At 34.4% G+C, this 21,597-nt stretch overlaps 1 protein-coding gene across 4 annotated transcripts in view; it reads right to left on the bottom strand.

Annotated features, from left to right (window-relative positions):
* Nucleotides 1-17,062, bottom strand: part of LOC110023993 (AT-rich interactive domain-containing protein 6-like) — a 39,981-nt gene extending 22,919 nt beyond the window's left edge. For 2 of the 4 annotated variants that reach the window (XM_020723674.1, XM_020723673.1), the window contains exons 1-4: nucleotides 16,727-17,062; nucleotides 15,741-16,451; nucleotides 15,622-15,661; nucleotides 9,769-9,821 (exon numbers count right to left, since the gene is read on the bottom strand). In XM_020723674.1, coding sequence (XP_020579333.1) covers nucleotides 9,769-9,821; nucleotides 15,622-15,661; nucleotides 15,741-16,372 — 725 coding nt within the window. In that variant the 5' untranslated portion in view covers nucleotides 16,373-16,451; nucleotides 16,727-17,062. Of the gene's footprint in view, nucleotides 1-9,768; nucleotides 9,822-15,621; nucleotides 15,662-15,740; nucleotides 16,452-16,571; nucleotides 16,702-16,726 lie in introns of those variants that run through there. The other 2 variants (XM_020723676.1, XM_020723675.1) reach the window with 2 other exon arrangements.
* Nucleotides 17,063-21,597: the final 4,535 nt, after the last annotated feature.

Raw genomic sequence — 21,597 nt, forward strand, 5'->3', positions numbered from 1 at the left:
GTTTACATTTCGAGCTTAAAAATTTGTTCGTGTTCGGCTCCTTAGGCTTAAAGAACGAATCGAACACGAGCTGCTTAACGAGCCGAACACGAGCTGTTCACGAACAACGAGCCAAATTGACAGCCCTAGCTGCAGCTAACCCAAACAGACCATTAGGAGCGAGCATTAATCTCACGTCTCTTTAGATTTTCAGGAGACTAAGCAAGCATTAATATCATGTCTCTTTTCATTTTTAGAAGATCATGTCTAGAAGTGGCTCAACTTACAAATATAAACCTTCAATTAGCTGACCCTTCCTTAACTTATCTTAAGGGAGTTATAGAAGATGTTCTTGATTAAAGTGGATAAATTTATCTTTCTTGCATATTTTATTATTTTAAACATGGAGAAAAATAAAGAAATCTCTTACATCATAGGCAGACCTTCCTTAGCCACTGAAAAGGTCATGATCGATGTATAAAAATGATAAATTATTATGAGGTTGAATGATCAAAAAGTTATAATTACTATTTTGAAGCCAATCTTTTTTTTTCAAAACCTTAGAGACGATACTTGCTATAGAGTAGATGTGGTTGATTGGTGTGTGAAAAGTCAATTTAAAGAGATATTCGAAATGGATCCAATGAAGCATGACTTGATTGAGGATAGATGTGAAAACCATAAGAAAAAATCAGCTCTATTATTAGATGTGATCCTAGAGTGATTAAGAATAGGTTTGAGATTTTAGATACCTGGACTAATTCTAAAACTTTAATACAATAATAGTTGCGGCACCTCAGAACTCAAGGTTCCCCTGAAGCACCTAAAATGACTTTTAAGAGAATCTCAACTTTACTGATAATCATTTCGTCTGATTTAAGTGAATTACAAAAGGCAAAGTTAAAGAGTCTTGAGAAATTTTAGAAAATTCTTTAGTTGCAGCATAGCAAATATCAAAAGAATTAACCCTTTCATATGCATGCATAGAATTCTAATGAAAGATAATCATAAACTAAAGGCTGACCCACAAAAAATACTAAATTCATACAAGGAGGAGGTTGTGAAGCCGATTCTTAAGTAGCTTGATGCAAGTATAATTTATCTTATATCTAATAGTGTTTGGGTTAGTCTAATTCACCGTGTGCCAAAGAAAAGTGTGGCTATAGTTGAGAATAATATGAGCGAGTTTGTCCTACTAGGAATGACACAAGTTGGATAATTTGTATTAACTATAGAAAATTATACAGAGCTATTAGGAAAATCATTTTTTCTTACCTTTTTTGATAAAATGAAAATGTTTGATAATCTGACAAGAAACCCTTATTTTTGTTTCTTAGATGGTTACTTGAAATATTACCAAATTCATATAGCATCAGAAGACCAAGATAATTTTAAGTAGTTTTTATGGAACTTTTGCTTTTAGAATATTCTTTGTACTATATAATGCCCCTGTCACCTTCAAGAGATGCATGATGGCTATATTTTATGATCGTATTGAGAGAGGGGTTGAGGTGTTCATGGATGTCTTCTCTATGTTTGATAGTTCTTTAGACACGTTTCGAACATCTAGCAACACCCACTTCAGTAATCTAGCAACACCCACTATATAATGCCCTTGCACGATAGTCTTGTGTTGAACTGAGAAAAATATCAGTTTATGGCCACTGAATGCATAATTTAATGACAAATTTTCTCAGAAATGGATGGAGATAGATCATGCTAAGATTAAGGTCAAGAAAAAACTACCAGCACCCACTTCAGTAAAAGGGCTTATGAGCTTTTAGGTCATACATGATTCTATAGAAGATATATTAGGGATTTACCCAAAATTTTTAAATTATTGTCACTTGTTAGAGAATGATGGTCCTTTAACTTTGATGGTGAGTGCCTAGTAGCCTTTAAGCTTTTAAAGCAAAAATTGATCATAGCATCCATGATAGTTGCGCCTGATTGAGAATATTTGTTTGAACTTATGTGTGATGCTACTAATTATATCGTAGGAGTTGTTTTAGGCCAAAAAAATAAGAATTTTCACGTGATATAATCACTAGTAGAATTTTTAATTAAACACGAGTTGATTACACTACAACTAACAAAAAAGTTACTAGCAATAGAGTTCGCATTTGATAAATTTTGATCCTACCTAGTAACAAAAAAGGATGTCAAATCAAATATCTAGTAACGAAAAAGGATGTCAAACCATGTCTAATCCAATGGATACTTTTGTTACTGAAGTTTGATATGAAGATAATTGATAGGAATGTTACTGAAAATTAGGTAATAGACTGTTAGTATAGACTTGAGCAGGGAGACCTAAAAACTAGAAATTTTACATGATGAAAAAAAATGAATTTTTTTCTCATTAAAAATTGCTTCCTATTTTTGAATATATTATACATTGGTATGCGGAGAACATGAATTATATTCTTATTGGAATTATTCCTTAGAATTTGTCTTATCACAAAATGAAAAAATTTATTCAGATATCAAATTCTATTTTTTTGGATAAGTTTTACCTTTTTAGGAGATGTAAGGACCAAATCATTAAGAGGTAGCTGCCCTTCAAAAACGTATAAAACATAATCAGACTGTCATAATTCAAATTTTGGAGGGCATTTTGGAGGTTTTAGAACTATTTCTAAGATCTTACAATCAAAATTTTATTGGTCCACCTTTTTAAGGATGTTAGTGCATATATTAAAAAAATATGATAAATGACAACGGGTAAACAATATTTCTAAGAGACGTGAAATTTTCATGAATTATATTTTGGAAATAGAAATATTTGATGCTTGAGATATAGACTTTATAGGACTATTTATATCATCTTTAGGAAATCAGTAGATTTTGATTGCAATAAGTTATGTCTCAAAGTGGATTGAAGCAGTGGCTCTACCTAGAAGTGATTCACAAGGTATTCAAATTTTCTTAAAGAAATACAATTTTAACAATTTAGAACAGCTCAAATTATTAATGATGGATGAAGTCACTTTTATAATAAAAGGATTATGAAATTGATTGCAAAATTAGAGATAAAATATAATTTTTTTACCGTATACCACTCTCAAACAAGTAGTTTAGCAAAAGTTTCAAATAAGAATACCAAGAGAATTTAAAAAAAAAAATTGTTAATACTAGTAGAAAGAATTGATCTATTAGATTTGATGATGCACTGTAGGCTCATAGGACTGCTTTTAAGGCTCCCGTATGTATGTCATCCTATAGATCAGTTTTCGAAAAGTATATTATTTACCCATATAATTAGAACCAACATAAGGCTTATGGAGCAGCTAGAAATTCAATTAAAATCTCAAAAAATTTGGCAGAGAAAATATTACTGCAATTGAATAAGTTGGATGAGATTAGAATGCAAGCCTATGAGAATGCAAAATTTATGAAGAACACGTGAAAAAAATGTATGATTAAAAGCTTATTAAGAAAACTTTCAATATGGATAAGAGATTTTATTGTATAATTCACGATAAAAATTATTTCCAAGTAAATTAAAGTTCAGATGATTTGGTCCATTCATTGTAATAAATGTTTGCTTGGAGTTGTTGATATTAATGATAGAAAGACTGCTCATACATTTAAAGTAAATGAACAAATGTTAAAACCTTACTTGAGTGGAGATAGAGTAGGTCTTAGGGAAATCATTGACTTGGGTTATCCCGGGTAAGGATCTAGCATAGTCTAGTTTAGGATATAAAATTAAGTACTTCTTGAGATACACTCAATTGTTATATGATTGTATTTACTTGTGCATTTGTATTGTTTGATTTGTTTGCTTTAACTTGAAGTGTGTATCTTGGGTAGACTTGGGAAAATTAGAAAGTGTGAATTATGCGCCTAGAGTGGCCACGTCTTACCATAACGCTGCAGCGATTTCTCCAAGATACCCAAGCGTCGCAGCGCCATAACCAAGAGCCACAACGCCTCCTTCTAACACACGTAGCTTCTCCCTACTAATGATAGAAAGATTGCTCGAACATTTAAAGTAAATGAAAAAGGTTAAAACCTTGCTTGAGTGGAGATAGAGTAGGTCTTAGGGAAATCATTGACTTGGGTTATCCCGAGTAAGGATCTAGCATAGTTTAGTTTAGGATATAAAATTAAGTACTTTTTGAGATACAACTCAATTGTTATATGATTGTATTTACTTGTGTATTTGCATTGTTTGATTTGTTTGCTTTAACTTGAAGTGTGTATCTTGGGTAGACTTGGGAAAATTAGAAAGTGTGAATTATGCACCTAGAGTCGCAACGCCTTACCATAGCGCTGCAACAATTCCTCCAAGATACCCAAGCGTCGCAGTGCCATAACCAAGAGCCACAATGCCTCCTTCTAACCCACGTGGCTTCTCCCTACTAATTTCCTATATTTGTTTTAGTGTCACAGCGCCCCATTGCCACAATGATACACCACTCGTATCTTTTATAAATACACACCTTGTGCTCCCCCACCTCCTCTCATGATTATTTCTAACCAAATCGTTCGGTCTAAGCATGGAGAAGAACGGACTGGAGTCCAGGGTTTTTCAGGTGATATTTTCATCTTGCATTCCTTTCATTTATTTGTGTTTGTCATCAACTCTTCTTCCTCTCTTCCTCTATTTGATTTCAATGGCTCCCAAAACCAAAGGTCTCAAACATAAAACTTCTTTTAATAATAAGAAATTGTGATTGTCGATGCAGAAGATCGGTATAACAGATCCTTGGCATTGAAAAAGTTGATTCCAAAGAATGAATTCCTTAATTTGATGGGTTGGGTAGGAGTTATAATTAGCAAAAAGTGGAAAGATTTTGTTATAAAATCAAAACTGAGTACTTCGCTAACGCAAAAGCACAAGAGAACGATAAAATTTATGTTAGAACATGTTCACTTGCATTCCATCCAAATAAACTCTATAATGGGCCTTCCAGACATTCCTGAGAATGAATGCTCACTTTTCATGCCTTCTGATTTTGATCTGATTGAAATCAACTTCCTAATTGATTCTCGTGCAGAGCGGCGGGTGAGAGATGAGAGATTACTTAATTTTAATTTCATTGCTTTAAATACTGAGTTGAAGACATGACACTACCTCATATCTGTTAAACTCCTTCCTTCAATCAATATAAGTGAGGTGACACGGGATAGAACGGTTCTATATTATTTTATTCAAAGGGAAAAATTAATTGATGTGGTGAGTGTGATTCCTGGTTCCATTCAAAAAATCAAGGGAGAAACCACTATTAGTCTTGGCCACTCGTCCATTATCACTACTTTTATATTCTAAGGCGAGGGGTAAAAAGCAAGAGTTGGGAGAAGTAACTTCGTCCTAGTAGGGCTATGATTAAGGAAACTATATTTTCATATGGTAAAACTACATTTGAGAGAGGTGAGAGTTCCTCTAGATCCGCCTCTTCACAAGCCCAACCTTCCGCTTTTATTTCTTCAATAGCTGAACATTGGACACCCTGAGCAATGATGTTGCTACTATTCAACAATGGCAGTAAATAGGGTGCAAAGAAGTGATTTCTCTGTCGAAAAGTACCTACGCCAGTACGAGTACATGACACAGTTCAACTCGACTCTAGCATACATGTTCCAGAATTAGCAGCTAAATGTCAGACTCGACTCTCCCAAGTTTTCTAATGCACCACCCTTCCAATCATATGAGGATTCCATGCAGCCAAGGAGCTAGTGGAGCAAGGATTGTGGGTTTCATGAGTGGCGGAATGAAAATAGGATTTCATTTTATGTTGCACAATCAAAGATCACGCAACGAGTGCTAGAACTGAGCTAAGAAAACAAGCGAGCAAGACGGACAAACACATAACATGCCGAAAGTGCAGTGAGTCGGGAGAGTGTTATAGGCTAGCATTCTTAGTCCATCATGGGTTCATCACGAAAGTCATTGTGTGTGAGAGACAAGATTTATATTTGCAAAGAAAGCATTATCACATACACCAGGATCCCATCACAATGTGGGGTGAAAGAAAGAGACAAGTCCAAATTCACTATGTAAAATCCTAACAAGGGAGAAAATGATACATATCTTTGTATATGTGGAGACACTATTAACTGGGATTGATTGCATTTTGCACTTCACCACTTAGCTCCCTCTTTAACCCACTTTAATTGTTATTTTAATATATATTTAAAAACTATTAGTCTGTTCAAATTTCAATACATGAAAAAGAAAAACCATTATTAGATCTTTTAGATTTTTTGCTTATTAATTGGACAATTAGCCTTAAAACATAATATAAAATATGATGCTTAATCTAAGAAATAGCAAAACACAAATTACTTAGAGATATTTATTTATATCATTGTTATTTCAAGTATTATGATCAAAATCTTTGTTACTGATATTTATATTACAAACTAGTAAATATCAATAATTTCAAGCAACTCAAATCATGATTTGAATTCAAATAAATTTAGCCTAATTTGATGTTAATTTAATATGTTTATCAATTTGAGCTAAAATGGAGTGATTTTAAATTGTTCAAAGTAGATTCCTGATAAAATTTATAATATTAATTTTTGTGTAGTACTCGAGCCAAAACTAGATATCTATTTGGGGCCATTACAGCCTTTTATAAAGATGGCTGTAAAAATGTTATGGGGAAAGCAACTTTTTAAAAGTTGTTATATATGTTTAAATATTATTCATATTTAAAAAAGTCTAACAACATTTTTAGAGCTATCGTACATTAATAGTTCTGGTATTCAAAAGTAGCTTCTCGTTATTAAAATTTATAAAACGCAGGCAGAAAGCAAATAACCAAATGGAGTGTGACAAAAGTACAAAAAACAAAGCAATGAAAAAGTTGACCCAAACAAACCCTAGAAGCTCCTATGACAAAATTAGCTTTAGCCTGTGTGGTATATTTGAATTCATTGTACATTGATGAATTTTGAAATACCCAATAATATCAAGAAAATTGTAGAAAACTTTTTATTAGATCAATTCTAAATATGTTTTTGAACTTAAAAAATTATTCAATAAATGTTGGGAATTTAATGGAATTTATGGGTTGATATTCAATTCATTTGAATTACTTAATAAGTTCCTATATGTGAATCTTATTTTAAGTTATGATCATATGTTTAATTGGTCGGTCATTATGATCTTGATCATAAATGTATGTTAAAAAATTTGTTTGATCTTAAAGTTTCTATAATTTTTAATAAATTTGTTATTTTGGACTATATAAGTTAATTACTCCATTGTCTTAACAGAGAAAATAAAATTAACTTGAATATTATTATTTTTCTTTAATTGAGTATTCCACACATTGGCACTTTTGCTTCATACATGTATTGTACATGCCATTAAATTTGAAAGTGTGTTAAGACCGATTAAGAGTTAATTATATAATTGTGCTAATTATGGCCCTAATCTTGATTTGATTTAATTCACTATACTATTTAGATATGATTTCATATATAAAATCACATACTTCTGCATTATAATCATTAAATTATGGTAAATATTAAACTTAGTATTATTTACCATCCCTACCACTCCCTGAATTGACTTGCACTCACCAAAACAAGTTAGAAAATGTCTCGCATGACCAAGTCAAAATAACTAATAATTGGTGGCTAATTTGGAAAGGAGGTCTTAGAAATTTTTTAATATGTTTTCATGAACATTTTTAAGGAGTGTTGAGTTTATCAATATTACATGTCAGTGAATAAAAGGAAAAAGACAAATTACTAGTGTTTAAACGTTAGACCTTTTTTTAAATGAAGAAAAAAAAATTTTAAGTGATCATCAAATAATCCATCCTTGTTGGCTTCTCTCTTTGGTAACATGTCTCATTTAAGCTATACTCAAGGTGTTTGTAAGTTTGATTTTCATTTGTACATTTTTATATATTTAAATAGAACTTTATTTCAATTAGAAGGTGATTGCCTTGTGTCATCCCCAAAACTTTATGAGAACCTTGGCTAAGCACTTTTAGTATAAACCTTTGTCGTCGGACCTAGTAGAACTCGGAGGAACTTTGAAAAACTCAGTGCACTTCATCAAATCAAGTAGGGTACTCCTCTCTTTTAACTGTTTTGGCATAAAGGATTCTCTGCCTTCTCAAAGAGAAACATTGACTAGTTTAGAAAGTGGAATTCTAATTGAGTGGAGGGCTCAACAAAGGCCCAATACATCAATTTTTTTTTATGAATAAATCTCTATAGTTTAATTTTTATTTTTACATTTTAATTTAGTTATCTACTAGCTTGGGCGTCCATGATATTGTAGTGATTTTTGGATTAATTGATCTTATGCCCTTGAGGAGAGTGAACTTCTAATTATATGCTTAACATTTATTTCTCTTACATAATAATTATTCATAGATCATCGTATTTATAGTGTAACTCTTTATAGATTATGATGATGCTAAAGCTTGTGTAATTCAATCAATTTGGTTTTGTGCATAATAATAATGTACTAACTCACTGGCTTTGCCATCTAACCGTTATTTGAATTCATTTGTATGGTCTCACACTGGAGGGGGAATCAATTGACTACAAGTATTTGTACCTAATATCCTTGAGTATAATCATTTGAATTGTAGCAATCACTTGTACACGCATTTGGATTAATTTACTCATAATCTAAGCATCATTCTTTCCGATATTAGTACCATTTCTTCTGGGTTTAATATATTTATTTAATTTTCTTATCATTAGCTTTCATATAATATGAAAGAGGGTTTAAATAAGAGGATTTCAAAAGAAATCCAAAGAGCCTCATTGCAAACCAAATCCACTGCTTCTCACTCCAGTTGTGCCATCGATTATCTCTCTTCCTAACTATAAAGCTATCTCTACTCTTCTACCTCTTTCTAAAGAACCCTAATCTTACAGCACTCCTATACTCTATCTTCTCAATATATCCCCCAATTCCACACACTCTCTCACTAAAGCTCCAAGTTCCCCATCTTATTATTTATCTATGCTCTGCGCTTCCCCTTACGACCATATTCTCTCTCTACTCATGATCCATTCCCCTGTTATCTTCTCCCCATAATATTTTTTTCTCGCTCTTCTACCCAAGTCTCCACATGATCCCCTGATTCTGCTCTCTTTCATGTCCCTATTAGAGCTCTTAATCTCACTGAATGCTCCCTTCATCCCTCCACCAAACACATAATCTTTTTGTTTAAAAAAAACTTAAATCTTCCATAAAGCAATCTTTCTAATATAAAAGTCAATATACAAGTTTCGCATTGATAAGTTCCATGCATTGCATGTTGAGAGTCAAAATAGTTATACACAAAGTCAGAAAGTAAAAATATTATTTTCCCTAAAAAATAATATTAACTTGATAAACCACATACAAATTCATGGTTTAAAAGATGCTTAAAATAGAATAAAAATATAAATGGGTGTGAACAAGAACATGTACATGTGATGCCCATCCTTTTTTTTCTTTTTTTTTTCTTTTTTTTTTTTTTGCATTTTTATGGATGGGATTTATTTGTATATGACTATCAGAAACACATATATAGATTCACTTAAGCATTAATATACAAATGCACCTTTTTCTCGGGAAGGTATGACAAATACTAAGTTGCAAATAGCAAAATTATCTATAAATGTAAGCTATGCTGATACAGTATTAGGGGAACTACGAGGAATCACATCGAGGTTTCTTTATTCTACATAAATATATATATATATAAACAAGTTAAAGATTTCACTCCCTAATTTCTAACATTATGTAGTGAGTGCTCATGAAATGTTAACACTAGGTCATATTTAAAAGGTAAGAAAGAGTAAATAAAGATTTACTTGGGTGGCTTAAAAGACTCCCCCACTTGGCGCCATAGCTTGCAAGAAGTTACCTAAAAATATAGAAAAAGCAATATTATATGAGCCTGCAACAAAATATATCAATCAAAATGTGATAAGAACAGGACAAAACGGCAAAACCAAATTACTAAAAACCATGGGAAAAAGGTGGAAAATATATTGGCAAGCAAAAAAATACGGTCGAAGTAGTGAATGATGAAAACCAATTCCAAATGACAAAATTAAGAGGGACGGATCAAGATTTTAACAGGTGAAAGCATCTGCATCCTAACGTTATAATCTAATTTTTAGTTGCTAATATGACAATTAATTGTTATCGCCTGGTTAATTGAGCTTAAATAGGTAATTATGGAACAATTTTTTTATTTTGACATATTTTAAAATAATTGTTCTAACTAATTAATAAGAGCAATTATAATATAGATGCATTTTTTATCAAAAATAGATTACTATGAGAAGCAAATTGAATTTTTTTGTTAAAGTTGAAACTAATCAGGGATAAAATGGTCGATTTCATTAAAAAAAATGATACTAGAGTTAACCCAAATAACAATAGATAACAAAATATTATTACTCAAATTCAAATAGAAAAGTTACAACCATACAATTGAAATGAAAAATTACAACAATACGACACGCAGAAATCTAACATTACGACAAATACAACACCAACTCAAACTAGTGTGGATCGCAGGTGATAGTGGTGGTGACTGTTGGGGGTCCAGGATGGTGGCGGTAAGGTGGGAACGTGAAACAAGTGGACTGATATGACAACAGAGCTGCAGGTTATTGCTGTCCTGTGTGACAGTAAGGTGCAATTCAGGTTCTCGGAGGCTGAAAAACCCGATATGGGGCAGGCTGGCAGAGCGGGAGAGTTGGGACAGCAGTTAGGAGGCAGGGATGTGTTTCGGGATGGCTGGAACAGCAGCTGGTGGGAAAGTGAGGGGATTTCTGGCGGCTGGACAACGATGGCAGCATGCAGGAGTGCTGGAATTTCAGAGGCGGCAACAAGGGAGATTGGAACGGTGGGGTAGTCACTGCCTTGGAGCGAGATATAGCTGGAACAACACTAGTCGTTGGATACAACCATAAAGGGAACACGGGGGATGTCAATGGCTGCCCTAACAGAAAAACCATGAAAAAATGAAAACCTAAATCAAAATAAGTAAATATATAAACCCTGAATAATTAAGATTGAGACCCTCTATTGAAAGGAGGCGTCAGACCCCTAGGAAGGAGTCAATCTGCTCTCCCCTCCCTGGACCTGTCGGTCCAAGAGTAAGAAACATGGACGGGGCTCTCGCGCCTCTCTATGCATGCCCGCGAGATAAGAAGGTTGTGGAGGATGGGAAGGTCAACGATAACCACCACCTCGAAGCAAGATACAATCAGAGCACCACTCGTCCTCGAATACAACCCTATAAGAGAATACAGAGGACGTCGCGGCTGTTCTGACGGAAAAATCATGAAAAAATAAAAACCTATATAAAGGAAGTAAACATATAAGCCCTAGATAATTATGAATGAACCTCACTGTTGAAAGGGGTGCCAAAACCCTGGAAAGGAGCTGGTCGGCTCTCTCCTGCATGGACTGGTCGGTCCAGGAGTAAAAAAAGCCGACAGGACTCCCGCGCTTCTCTTTGCACACCCGCGTCAGTCTCACGAGGTTGGGGAAGATACGATTTCATTCGATGAAGCATTTGTCTCATCATAGTATGGAATCTGAACAAGCACGTTGCAGGTGGCAGAATTGTTGTAACCTTTCGGGTTTGAAAGGACTTCGAATGTGTCGATATGAGTGTCAGGATCTCGCTGTCAACTGCACTATCTCCCAAATCATCTAAAGAATTTTCCCCACTTGCAGACTTCATGAAAATTGAAGTGTTTTCTTGATAAGACTGTAGTGGGTGCACTACTGTTATCAGGCATTTTTTCAGTCTGTGTGAGCTCTGTCTTCTCCTGATCAGCCTTCTCAACTCCATCAGGCGCGTTGCTATTGATATCTCCGAGTGCACGTGGCGATTTGAATAGTGGTGGGTATTTTCTTTGCTTATGTTGTCTCTCCACTTTCAATGCTAAAGCCTAAATGTCACCCAAAAACCAGTAAGGTTGTACCTGGACCACATTAACAACGGCAGGCTTCAAGAATCCCAAGTACCCTGTTATTGGGTGCTCATCTGCTTCCGACAAATTACATTTCAACTTGGGCTGAATAAAACCCGACGTGCACTTCTTCACTGGTATGTCACTTTGTTGCAAGTAGTAGAGCCTCAAGAAAAGATCTTGATTGTAGTGTGGGAGTAGGTAATGCCACTGCAACTCTCTCTTCATCATTTTTTCCAAGTAGTATTGTTCCTTCCCTCTCTATTTCTCTCCCTTTTAAACTTCTCCCACGACAATGAATTGCTCTTCTTCAGTTTAATAGCAGCTAGTTTCACCTTCAGTCATACGGCACCTTTTTGTATTCAAAGACCTTATGAAACCATCTGGATTCATTCTCCCCTTGAAATCCACTTGTCCACTTTCACTCCCGAGCCTCTGTATCCTCCAACAGCACTTCATCTTTGCAACTTATAACAGGCACTTCATCTTTGCATCTTATAATAGGCATTTCATTTACATATCCTCTAACAAGCACTTCATATATATATCATCTAACAAACACTTCATCTCTTGATCTTTTCTGACAGTGTATCCCAAAATTTTGTGTAATATCTTTCTTCTCACTGAAATCATTCTTGCAGAAGGAATTTAGGTATTCCTCCCGCTATCCTCTTTGGTCTTGCCACCACACTCATCAGTAACCTCTCAATAGGTCCTTTCCTGCTGTTATAGTACTAGATTGAGCTATCGTTGTAACTCTTCCATGGCAAACTCGTGAACAGGTTCTAGCAATTGTCTCTATGACGACATCATTAGGGTTTGTGGGTGGGAATGTGAAAATAGTGTATGGACTGATGTAGGGTGAGAAAATTTTGGGTGGAGGTAGAGTTAGGAATGGATAGATGCTAGAAATCCTAAGATAGGACTAAGGTTATGCTAGTTCTGACACCAAATGATACCGGAGTTAACCCAAAAAACAACGGGTAACAAAATATTATTGTTGAAATTGAAATAGGGAAAATTACAACCACACAACTAGAAATGGAAATTACAACACGACGCAAAAATCTAAAATTGCAACAAATGACAACACCAACTCAACTAGGGCAGATTGTGGGAGATGGTGACGGTCGTTGGGGGTCCGGAATGATGGCGATAAGATGGGAGCACGAAGCAAGTGGATGGATATGACAATGGAAAAGTAGTTCCTTGCTATCCTGGAAGGTAGCAAGGTGGAATTCAAGATCCTAAAGGCTTGAACAGTGAATATGTGATATGGAGATGGTGCAGGAGGGTTGGGACAGTTGTTAGGTAGCAGGCACGTGGTCCAAGATGGTTCGAACAACAGCTAGTGGGTAGGGGAAGGGATTTCTAGTGACTGAAACGGCGATGGCAGTAAGCAAGAGCACTGAAATCGCAAGTGCTGAAATGAGGGAGGCTGAAGCAGTGATGGTGACAAAGACGGAGGCAGCTTGGAGTCTCGGGGCTGCAGGAGAAAGCAATGTTGATGTCCATAGTGGGTTGCAACAATTACGGTGATGGCAACGACAATGTGGAGGTTTTGGAGGATGGTAAAATCGAGGATAATCGCCACCTCGAAGTGAGATATAACTGAAGCACCACTCGTCCTCAAATACAACCCTAGAAGAAAACATGGGGGATGTCAATAGCCTTCCAGACAAAAAAATCCAAAAAACTGGCAACCAAAAACAAATGAAGCAAATATATAAGTTCCAAATGATTAGGAATGAGCCTTGTTGTTGAAAGTATATGCCAAAACCCTGGAAAGGAACAAGTCGGCTCTACCCTGCCGAGATCCATAGGTCCAGGCATAAGAAAGGCGAACGAGGCTCCCATGCCTCTTTCTGCATGTCCGCATCAAAAAAATATCCTATAAGTTTAAAAAGTGTACAAATAAAACTAAATACCAGTTAGAAGATTTGATAGTAGAATGTGAAAATGCCAAAGATTAGTAAGAAATAAAGTGCTTTGAGTGAAAAAAATTGAATAATATTGAGGCTCATAATGGTTAAAGAAATTCTTGCAAATAGTATGATGAGCAAAGTAAAATCTAAATTTTTTAATAGTTTATAACAAACTTGGAGGTAAGAAAGCTGAAAATGAGATATATAAGATATCAAAAGCAAGAAGTAAGAAACCTAAAGAAATTTTCAAGCTTTATCCATCAAAGCATAGGTCAAAGATGAAGAAAGTGAGGAAACATGACAATTCTACCTTGTGAAAATATTAAATGAGATTTTTTTCCAAACTTTATTTTGGATGAGAATAATAAATAAAATAATTAGGTTTATAATAAACTGACCCAAAATAGTGAAGTAGAGTTTGGCAAATAGCTCTAAGAAAATGCATATACAAAACTACGAGACAAAATGAAACACATATTGAGATTTAAAGAGTTATAGAGGATATTGCAATAATTTGATCAACAAATCTTCTCCACATAATTTTGAGTCCTAAAAAGATACCAGATGATCGAGATATTTTATTTAACAAATCCTCGAGGTAGGGAGTGATATCTTGCCAATTCAAATTGAAATTAAAAAAAATACAATTTCAAGGTTGAAATGATTCATTTCAACAAAATTTAAGTTGATGTCAGCCCAGCTTATAAATTTTACAAAGTATTTTTAAACTCTTAATTGAGGCCATACATTTACATAAATAAAAAATAAAAATGCAAAGATGTGCATATATAGACTGAAAGATAATTTTAAATATTTGTATGGCATATAAATAGTTACATGCATATGCATGAATAGTTAGTACGCTTTCGTGTACGTGTAAATATTTGCGAAGACAAATATATCGATGATTGCATATTCATATATCCAATCAAATTTGAGTTAGATCAAACTATTTTTAAGCAAATCATCTTCATGTAGAAGCAAATAAATTTGATTTCTAGAAATAAAATTTGAACAAATTTCAAGTTTTAAATTTATCCATCAATCCCAGTTGTAGGTAGAGTAGTCCAACTAAGTCATGGTTTGTTCATGGTTAATAATAATTTGCTAGAAAGTGATAATAATATTATTGTGTTCGTGTGGTGCATTACTATGTTAGTTTGAGCATCATAAGCTAAGAATATAATTTTAGTCATTTAGTCTTGTTAACCTCTGCCTTTTTTTTATTTATTCTTATATTTTACAAGTTTATATAGGCTATGTTGGGGGAGAAACATATATACTCTCTTCAAATACAACAAGTGGTTAAAACTTTTATCACCTTCAACACATGCTTTTCATTTTAGAATAGGAAATAAATAGAGGTATATGCTAGGCATTCCTATGTTCTAGAGTTCATAAAAACTACACAAGCACCCAATCTAAAACATTTAACAACTACATGAAATCAATGCCCGCCTTTAAATAAAAAACCAAACCCCTTAACTTTTTTATCAAGATTAATCTGATTCTGCCTCAGGATCCATAGTAAACTAACTAAACAAGAAAAATAAGCACTTTTTACCAATTGTACATGATAGTGACATCATTCAATGAATAAAAAAGTGAAAGATCTATTAACTCAGTTCAACAAGATAAAGCCGATGTAAGATATACCCTTGCCAGCATTACATTAGTACTCCAATCAGCTGTTATAAAAATTTTTAAATTGCAAAGCATCATGAACCAAATTCTAAACAACTAATTCTTACTGCAGACAGCAGGTTTAGAACATATAAAATTGACAAAGGAATAAGATAGATACCTGATCATAACCACCCAGCCTAGTAACAGTTCTCCACAATCTGAAAGAGAAATAACTAACATCACAACGGCCCTCAGACATATATCTACAAAGGTCAAAATTAATGAACAAAAACTCACTTCAAGCAATTTAATCCCTCCCCATAGAACTTAGGAGGCTTAAACTCCCAGCTCCTCTCCTTGAAGAAATTCTCCAGCTCCTTCATAAAGGCAACTTGTTCTTCCTCCGCTCCAGAATCACCTCCATCGCCATAATTTGGATCAAAGGAAAAGGATTGGTTAAAACCATCGGCTTGAGTAGGCTTGCCTCCTCCAAATCCTTCCGGATTCACTGACAAGAGGGCTTCAGTGTGATGGTTGTTTTCATCAGCACTTACATATGTCTCGAATTGCCTGTCGCCATCCCCTTTCTGTTCGTTGAGCAATTCATTTTCTTTCTCATTCTTGGTATCAGCGACAGCTTTTTGCGCGGAAACAGTCTCCAACGGATTAACAGAACCAGACAGGGCAGCAACAGTCACTGTTGATTCTGATGGCATATCAATGTCCATGGGTATCTCTTGGGTTGCATCTTCAGCAACAGAACTCCCAACGTTATTGGATATGCCAGCCAATTGAGCGGCATCCACGCCCACAGATTCAGTTGTCAGAGATGGGAAGCTCTCAGGTTCTACTTCAGCATTAATATACCCAGCGTCTGAGGTCTCTGCCCTTTCTCGCTCTGAATCATCTTTTCCAGCCGGATTAGTCATCCTGACTGCAAATCCTCAGCTGCTCAACACAAAATGTGGAAATTATGATCCACCAACTCCTCCCAGTGTGTACTTTTACCTTGTATTGCATAAATAAAATAAAATCAATGCTCGCGTTACAAGCCCACTAACACCTAATAGCTTATCGAACAAATCACGAAGCACAATTTTAAAAAGGCACGAACACGATTTTCATCACCTAAATGAAACCCCCACCCAACCTTCTTCACGGCGACCAAATTCCAAAATTCAAACTACCAAAGTGAATCCAAGCACAGGAAAACGAAGACGAACCTAGCTCAGAAGCCCGGAACAAAAAATGGGAGAAATTTGAACCTAACGGACAAGCCATACCTCACAATTCACGGTCCACCAGCTAGGTCTCAAGCGGCTCAAAAAGATTTCCAATGGCAGGCTAGGGTTTGGCTTGGCTCCTCACAAGAAACTTTCGACGGGGGTGAAAGAGCAGAACGGCGACAGTCACGGTATCTGGACACCGCCTTAACACTCACCTTCAAGTACGCATTGACGCTTCTCCGAGGAAAACATATAAAAACGACGTGCAAACGCGGTAAAGTTCACGCCTCTTCAACGGAGACCATCCCTACGATTCTCCGCGCCTCCTACATCGAGGTGGGCCCAACCTGCTAATTGCCGGGAAGGCGGCTCGGCTTCCGACCCTGGCCCGGTTCGTCGGGCTCGGGAACTTGCATTGTTGCATTGCCTCGATTTATAATTGTATTTCATGGTAAGAACATTTGTTTTATCTTATAAAATATGATGTATGCAAATGTGAATGCATACAATGAGCATGAACTAAATATTAGGCTCTTTTGATAACATCAAAATCACATTTTTGGCATATTTCATTTTGATGACTTTTATGAAAAATATTTTTCTACTCATCAACTATAATGATCCTATTGATTGCAAATTTGTATGTCTAACTTTAATTCATATGGCTAATCTTCCTTTAGACTATGCATTTGTCCATTAAATCATATAAATATTTAGGGGTTATTTTGTTTGCTCAAAAATGAATGTAGAGTAAACGGAATGTACAAAATTATGATTAGAGTGTATTCTGCTAGCGGAGAAGTTGTTTGGTTGTTTATATGTAAATGCAATTGATTTTTTTTTTCATTGATTAGATGCATGAAGAGTAAAATAAAAGCGGTGTATTATGAATATCTATGAGTTGTTTGATTGTCAGTAAATAGATAAATAATTTTTATTTTCCTCTTAACTATATATCATAATTTTTTATAAACTTTTATATTTGATATTTAAATACTCATTTTTATTTATATAGTATTTTATATTAAAATTACATTAAAATAGACATAATAAAATACATTTTTTATGTGATGGAAAATTCGAGCTGGTACAGTGATAATTAAACATCTTAATGTTGCGCGAATATCTTGTATACACAAAAAAAAAAAATAAGTATCATGAGAAAACACCACCAATTTTTTTTATGTGGAAAATCCTGGAAAGAAAAAAATCATTGGGTCTAACCAAGTACATATGTTAACCCTTTTCCTTAATTAGTGAAGATTAAATTATAAAGTTGATGATCATAGATGTACTATAATTTAGCAATAATAGTTACAATTGAACTGCAATGAATATAGTTCTTGACAATAATAATGATACCAAGTCACAAAGGTCATAATTGATTCCTGCAAAAGCAATAATCTGCGATAAATGTTGCTTACAATGGTTGTGATTGCACTAGCTTGTCGTAGAAGTCGTAGTAGTAGTTGATCACATAGGTCAAAGTTGGTGGCTTAAAAAGCATAAGTTGGGCACAAAAGTTGTAGTGAGAGGCTTTAATGATAGTCGTTGGTCACATAAGTCGTAGTGAACAGCTCTAGTAGTAACTAACCACACAGACCGTTGTGGGTAGTTCTAAGAGCGTCAGTTGGCTACAAAGATTTTAGTGAAGATCCGTAATGACAATAATTGGCTACATAGTGAAGAGTTATAATCGTGTCAATTGGCTACAAAGGTTTTAATGGGAGATAGTAATGATGGCAGTTGGTTGCATAAGTCATAGTGGACAGCTACAATATATAGTAAATTAACCACATAGGTCGTAGTGGGTAGTTGTAAGAGTCTCAGGCTACAACGACCAAAGTGGGGGTTGTAATGACAGCACTTGGCCACATAGACTATAGTGGGAGCTACAATATCATTAGTAGGCCACAAATGTCAAAGGGCTACACAAGTTTGTGGCCACAACCCTTGATTGGGTTGACTATTACACTAGAGACATCAAATCGTCAATATACAAAGTAAAGAGGAGAGTCTGAGAGTCTGTAAAAAGGCATTGTATTCTATGTATGATGGTTGTAAATGGTTGTCACTGGGAGTTATCATGAGATTTTTTATATGACTTATTCGTTACCACATATTTAGGATACGTCGGTATGATCCGCCTTAAAATTATCTGTTTTAGTGCATAATTTATGATCGTTTTATGCATATTTTTAGTGATATTGCACTTTAAATAAAGATATTTTGTATGTTTTTGGTTTCAGACATATTGAATGAACATTTGGAGAAAATGAGGGGAAAATGACAAAAATGATGCAATTCATATGTCGCCATAACGCCGCCCTCAAGCCTATTTATGCACCCCTATCAATCATATGCCCTAATGAACTTTTCTTACTTACTGGAGTAAATTGAGGCCGGTTCATTTCAAATTGGTCCAAATTTCTTGATATTGCAGCAACCTGAGATGCAAAAATTGCAATCACATCTGTATCATGAACACTGGCTACCTTTTTAGGATTTACCCATGTAGAGGGTCATTGAAATTCATTTGTAGTAATTTCTTCAATTACTGCATATGCTTTATTAAATGACTTTGACATTAATGATCCACCAGTGGCAGCGTCAATTGTAAACATAAGGGATTCTACTAATAAGGGATTCTACTAACCCATACCCATTGTAAAAAGTTTAAATGATTAACCAATCAGGCAGCGCATTGTGTGAACTCTTTCTTAGAAGTTTCTTAATTTTTTTCTCCAGCTTCATATATTGATTCCCTTTCATACTGAGAAAATGAGATAATATCATTTCTAAGTTCAGTAGACCTTGAAGGTGGAAAATACTTAGCTAGGAATTTCTGAGTTAACTCCTTTCAATTCTTAATAGAGTCAGGTGCTAATGAGTATAACCACATTTTAGCATTAACACTTAGTGAGAAAAGAAAAAACCTTAGTCTAACAGCATCGTTTGACATGACATTATAACGAAGTGTAGCACAAAGTTCTAGAAAATTGGATAAGTGTAAATAAGGATCCTTCAAAGAAGTTCCCCCAAACTGGTTGTTCTGCGCCAGTTAGATAATATCTGGATTTATTTTAAATGAGTCAGCTTCTACGACAGGGGTTTGTATACTTGAGTGAATTTCATCTGTCGTACGATTTATATAATTCATCAAAGATTTTTGATAATTTTCTAAGTTATTATTTTAAATGTTTTCCATTTCCATTTCTAGTTCTTCAAGTCCTTTCTATCTTTTTGATTTTTTTTTCTAACTCGGGATCATAAGGCACAAGTTTTGCGGATCATTTATTTCGCATACGCAATACAATAAATAATACAATAAATATTAAACAAATAAAATAAAAGATATATTCAACACAATAAAATATTTTCACAAACACCTTGTTTTTGACACAAACAGTTTTTTCACAACACTTTTTCATACAAAAAATACTTTTTATACAAAAAACAGTTTTTATGACACTATAATTTTTTCAAGTATAAGTCTAATTACTTCAACTAAAATTCTCCTAAAGTTCTTATCAAAGCTTCCCCGGCAATAGTGCCAAAAACTTGATGTGCCCCTAGTGCGTGTTGTTTTTCTGCGTGTTTTATGTCAATTCAATTCCCCTGAGATGGTGCTAAGAACTTGACCCAATCTGTAATTACGCAGTACTTTAGCTTTCAAAAGACGACCAAAAACTTGACCCAATTTATATTTTGCAGTATACAAAATTAAAATATTATGAAATATAGAAAACAGTTCACACACTATGGGTTCTACACAAGTGCACGTATCGCTTCAAGTCATATAGGAAAGTAATATAGGATTTTTTAATTAAGCCCTGAATATCGATCCCATGAGGAAGCAAGAAAAAATATCCTAAGTCAAATTCCAGTATACTATTATTAGTCCTTAGTTTGGAATGTCGATTAAAATGATGTTTTATCTAGCAACTACTCTTAAATGCGAATGTTAAATGCAAGGATAGTAAATTTTCCTAAATGTAAATATTAATTGTAAAGATAACACTTTTTGGATGAGTTGGCTTGGAGAATTTTAATATGTTAAAAATTACTCTTCTTATGTAGTGAATTAGATAATGTAAAGGAATGAGATACATTAAATATTCTATGTGTCAAATAGAAAAAAAATTTAATTCTCTACCCTGATTCAGGGTTATAGAAATTCATCGGCTAATTTTAGATTTAGTTCCTAAATTTATGGTTAGGCTGGGAGGATACTGACTCTCACTCCAGAGCTCCCACTTCCCTTCCCCTGAAGGCTAACGCTCACTTTAGTTCTTAAACTCTAAGACCAAATTGGGGATTTTAATCTGTCACCCTAAAATCTCCAATTCTAAGCCCAACAATATATATATTTTCCTATTTATTTGCACTCAACCCATATGAACTTTACCATCCATAGAATTTGAATTTGGTTCTACTTTGTTGAGAATTACACCGCCCTCTTGGGTCTTAATGAAATTACAACAAATTTTAATACTATAACAGACTCTTATTGTAATATAAATGAAGTGCAAGTAAAAACCATCACATTTATGATTAAAATTTCTTCAAGCATGCATCCCAATATCCTAAACATGAATCCTTACTCATTAACAAAGAAAAGTAAAAGGAAAATAATGACATAATCTTCTCAAGACACTATTCCAAAAAAGAAGAAGAGTAAGTGAAACACATCACAAAGCGTGAAGAAAATACGACGAAAAACTTCATTAAATCAAAACAAATCCACTAGATAAGTGTTTACAAAATCATAAAATAATAAAGAACACAATACTTAGCTTTTTCTCCTTGAAAGAAAAATAAAAATCTCTCCAACAAAGTCTCCCGCTGATCCACACAATGCTAGAACATTCCCTTACAGATTCTCTCAAAATCCCCTCTTCAATCTCTTCACAAAGGTAGAAATCAAC

This window comes from Phalaenopsis equestris, unplaced genomic scaffold (assembly GCF_001263595.1).
Source record: "Phalaenopsis equestris unplaced genomic scaffold, ASM126359v1 Scaffold000240, whole genome shotgun sequence".
NCBI classification, from domain to species: Eukaryota; Viridiplantae; Streptophyta; class Magnoliopsida; order Asparagales; family Orchidaceae; genus Phalaenopsis; species Phalaenopsis equestris.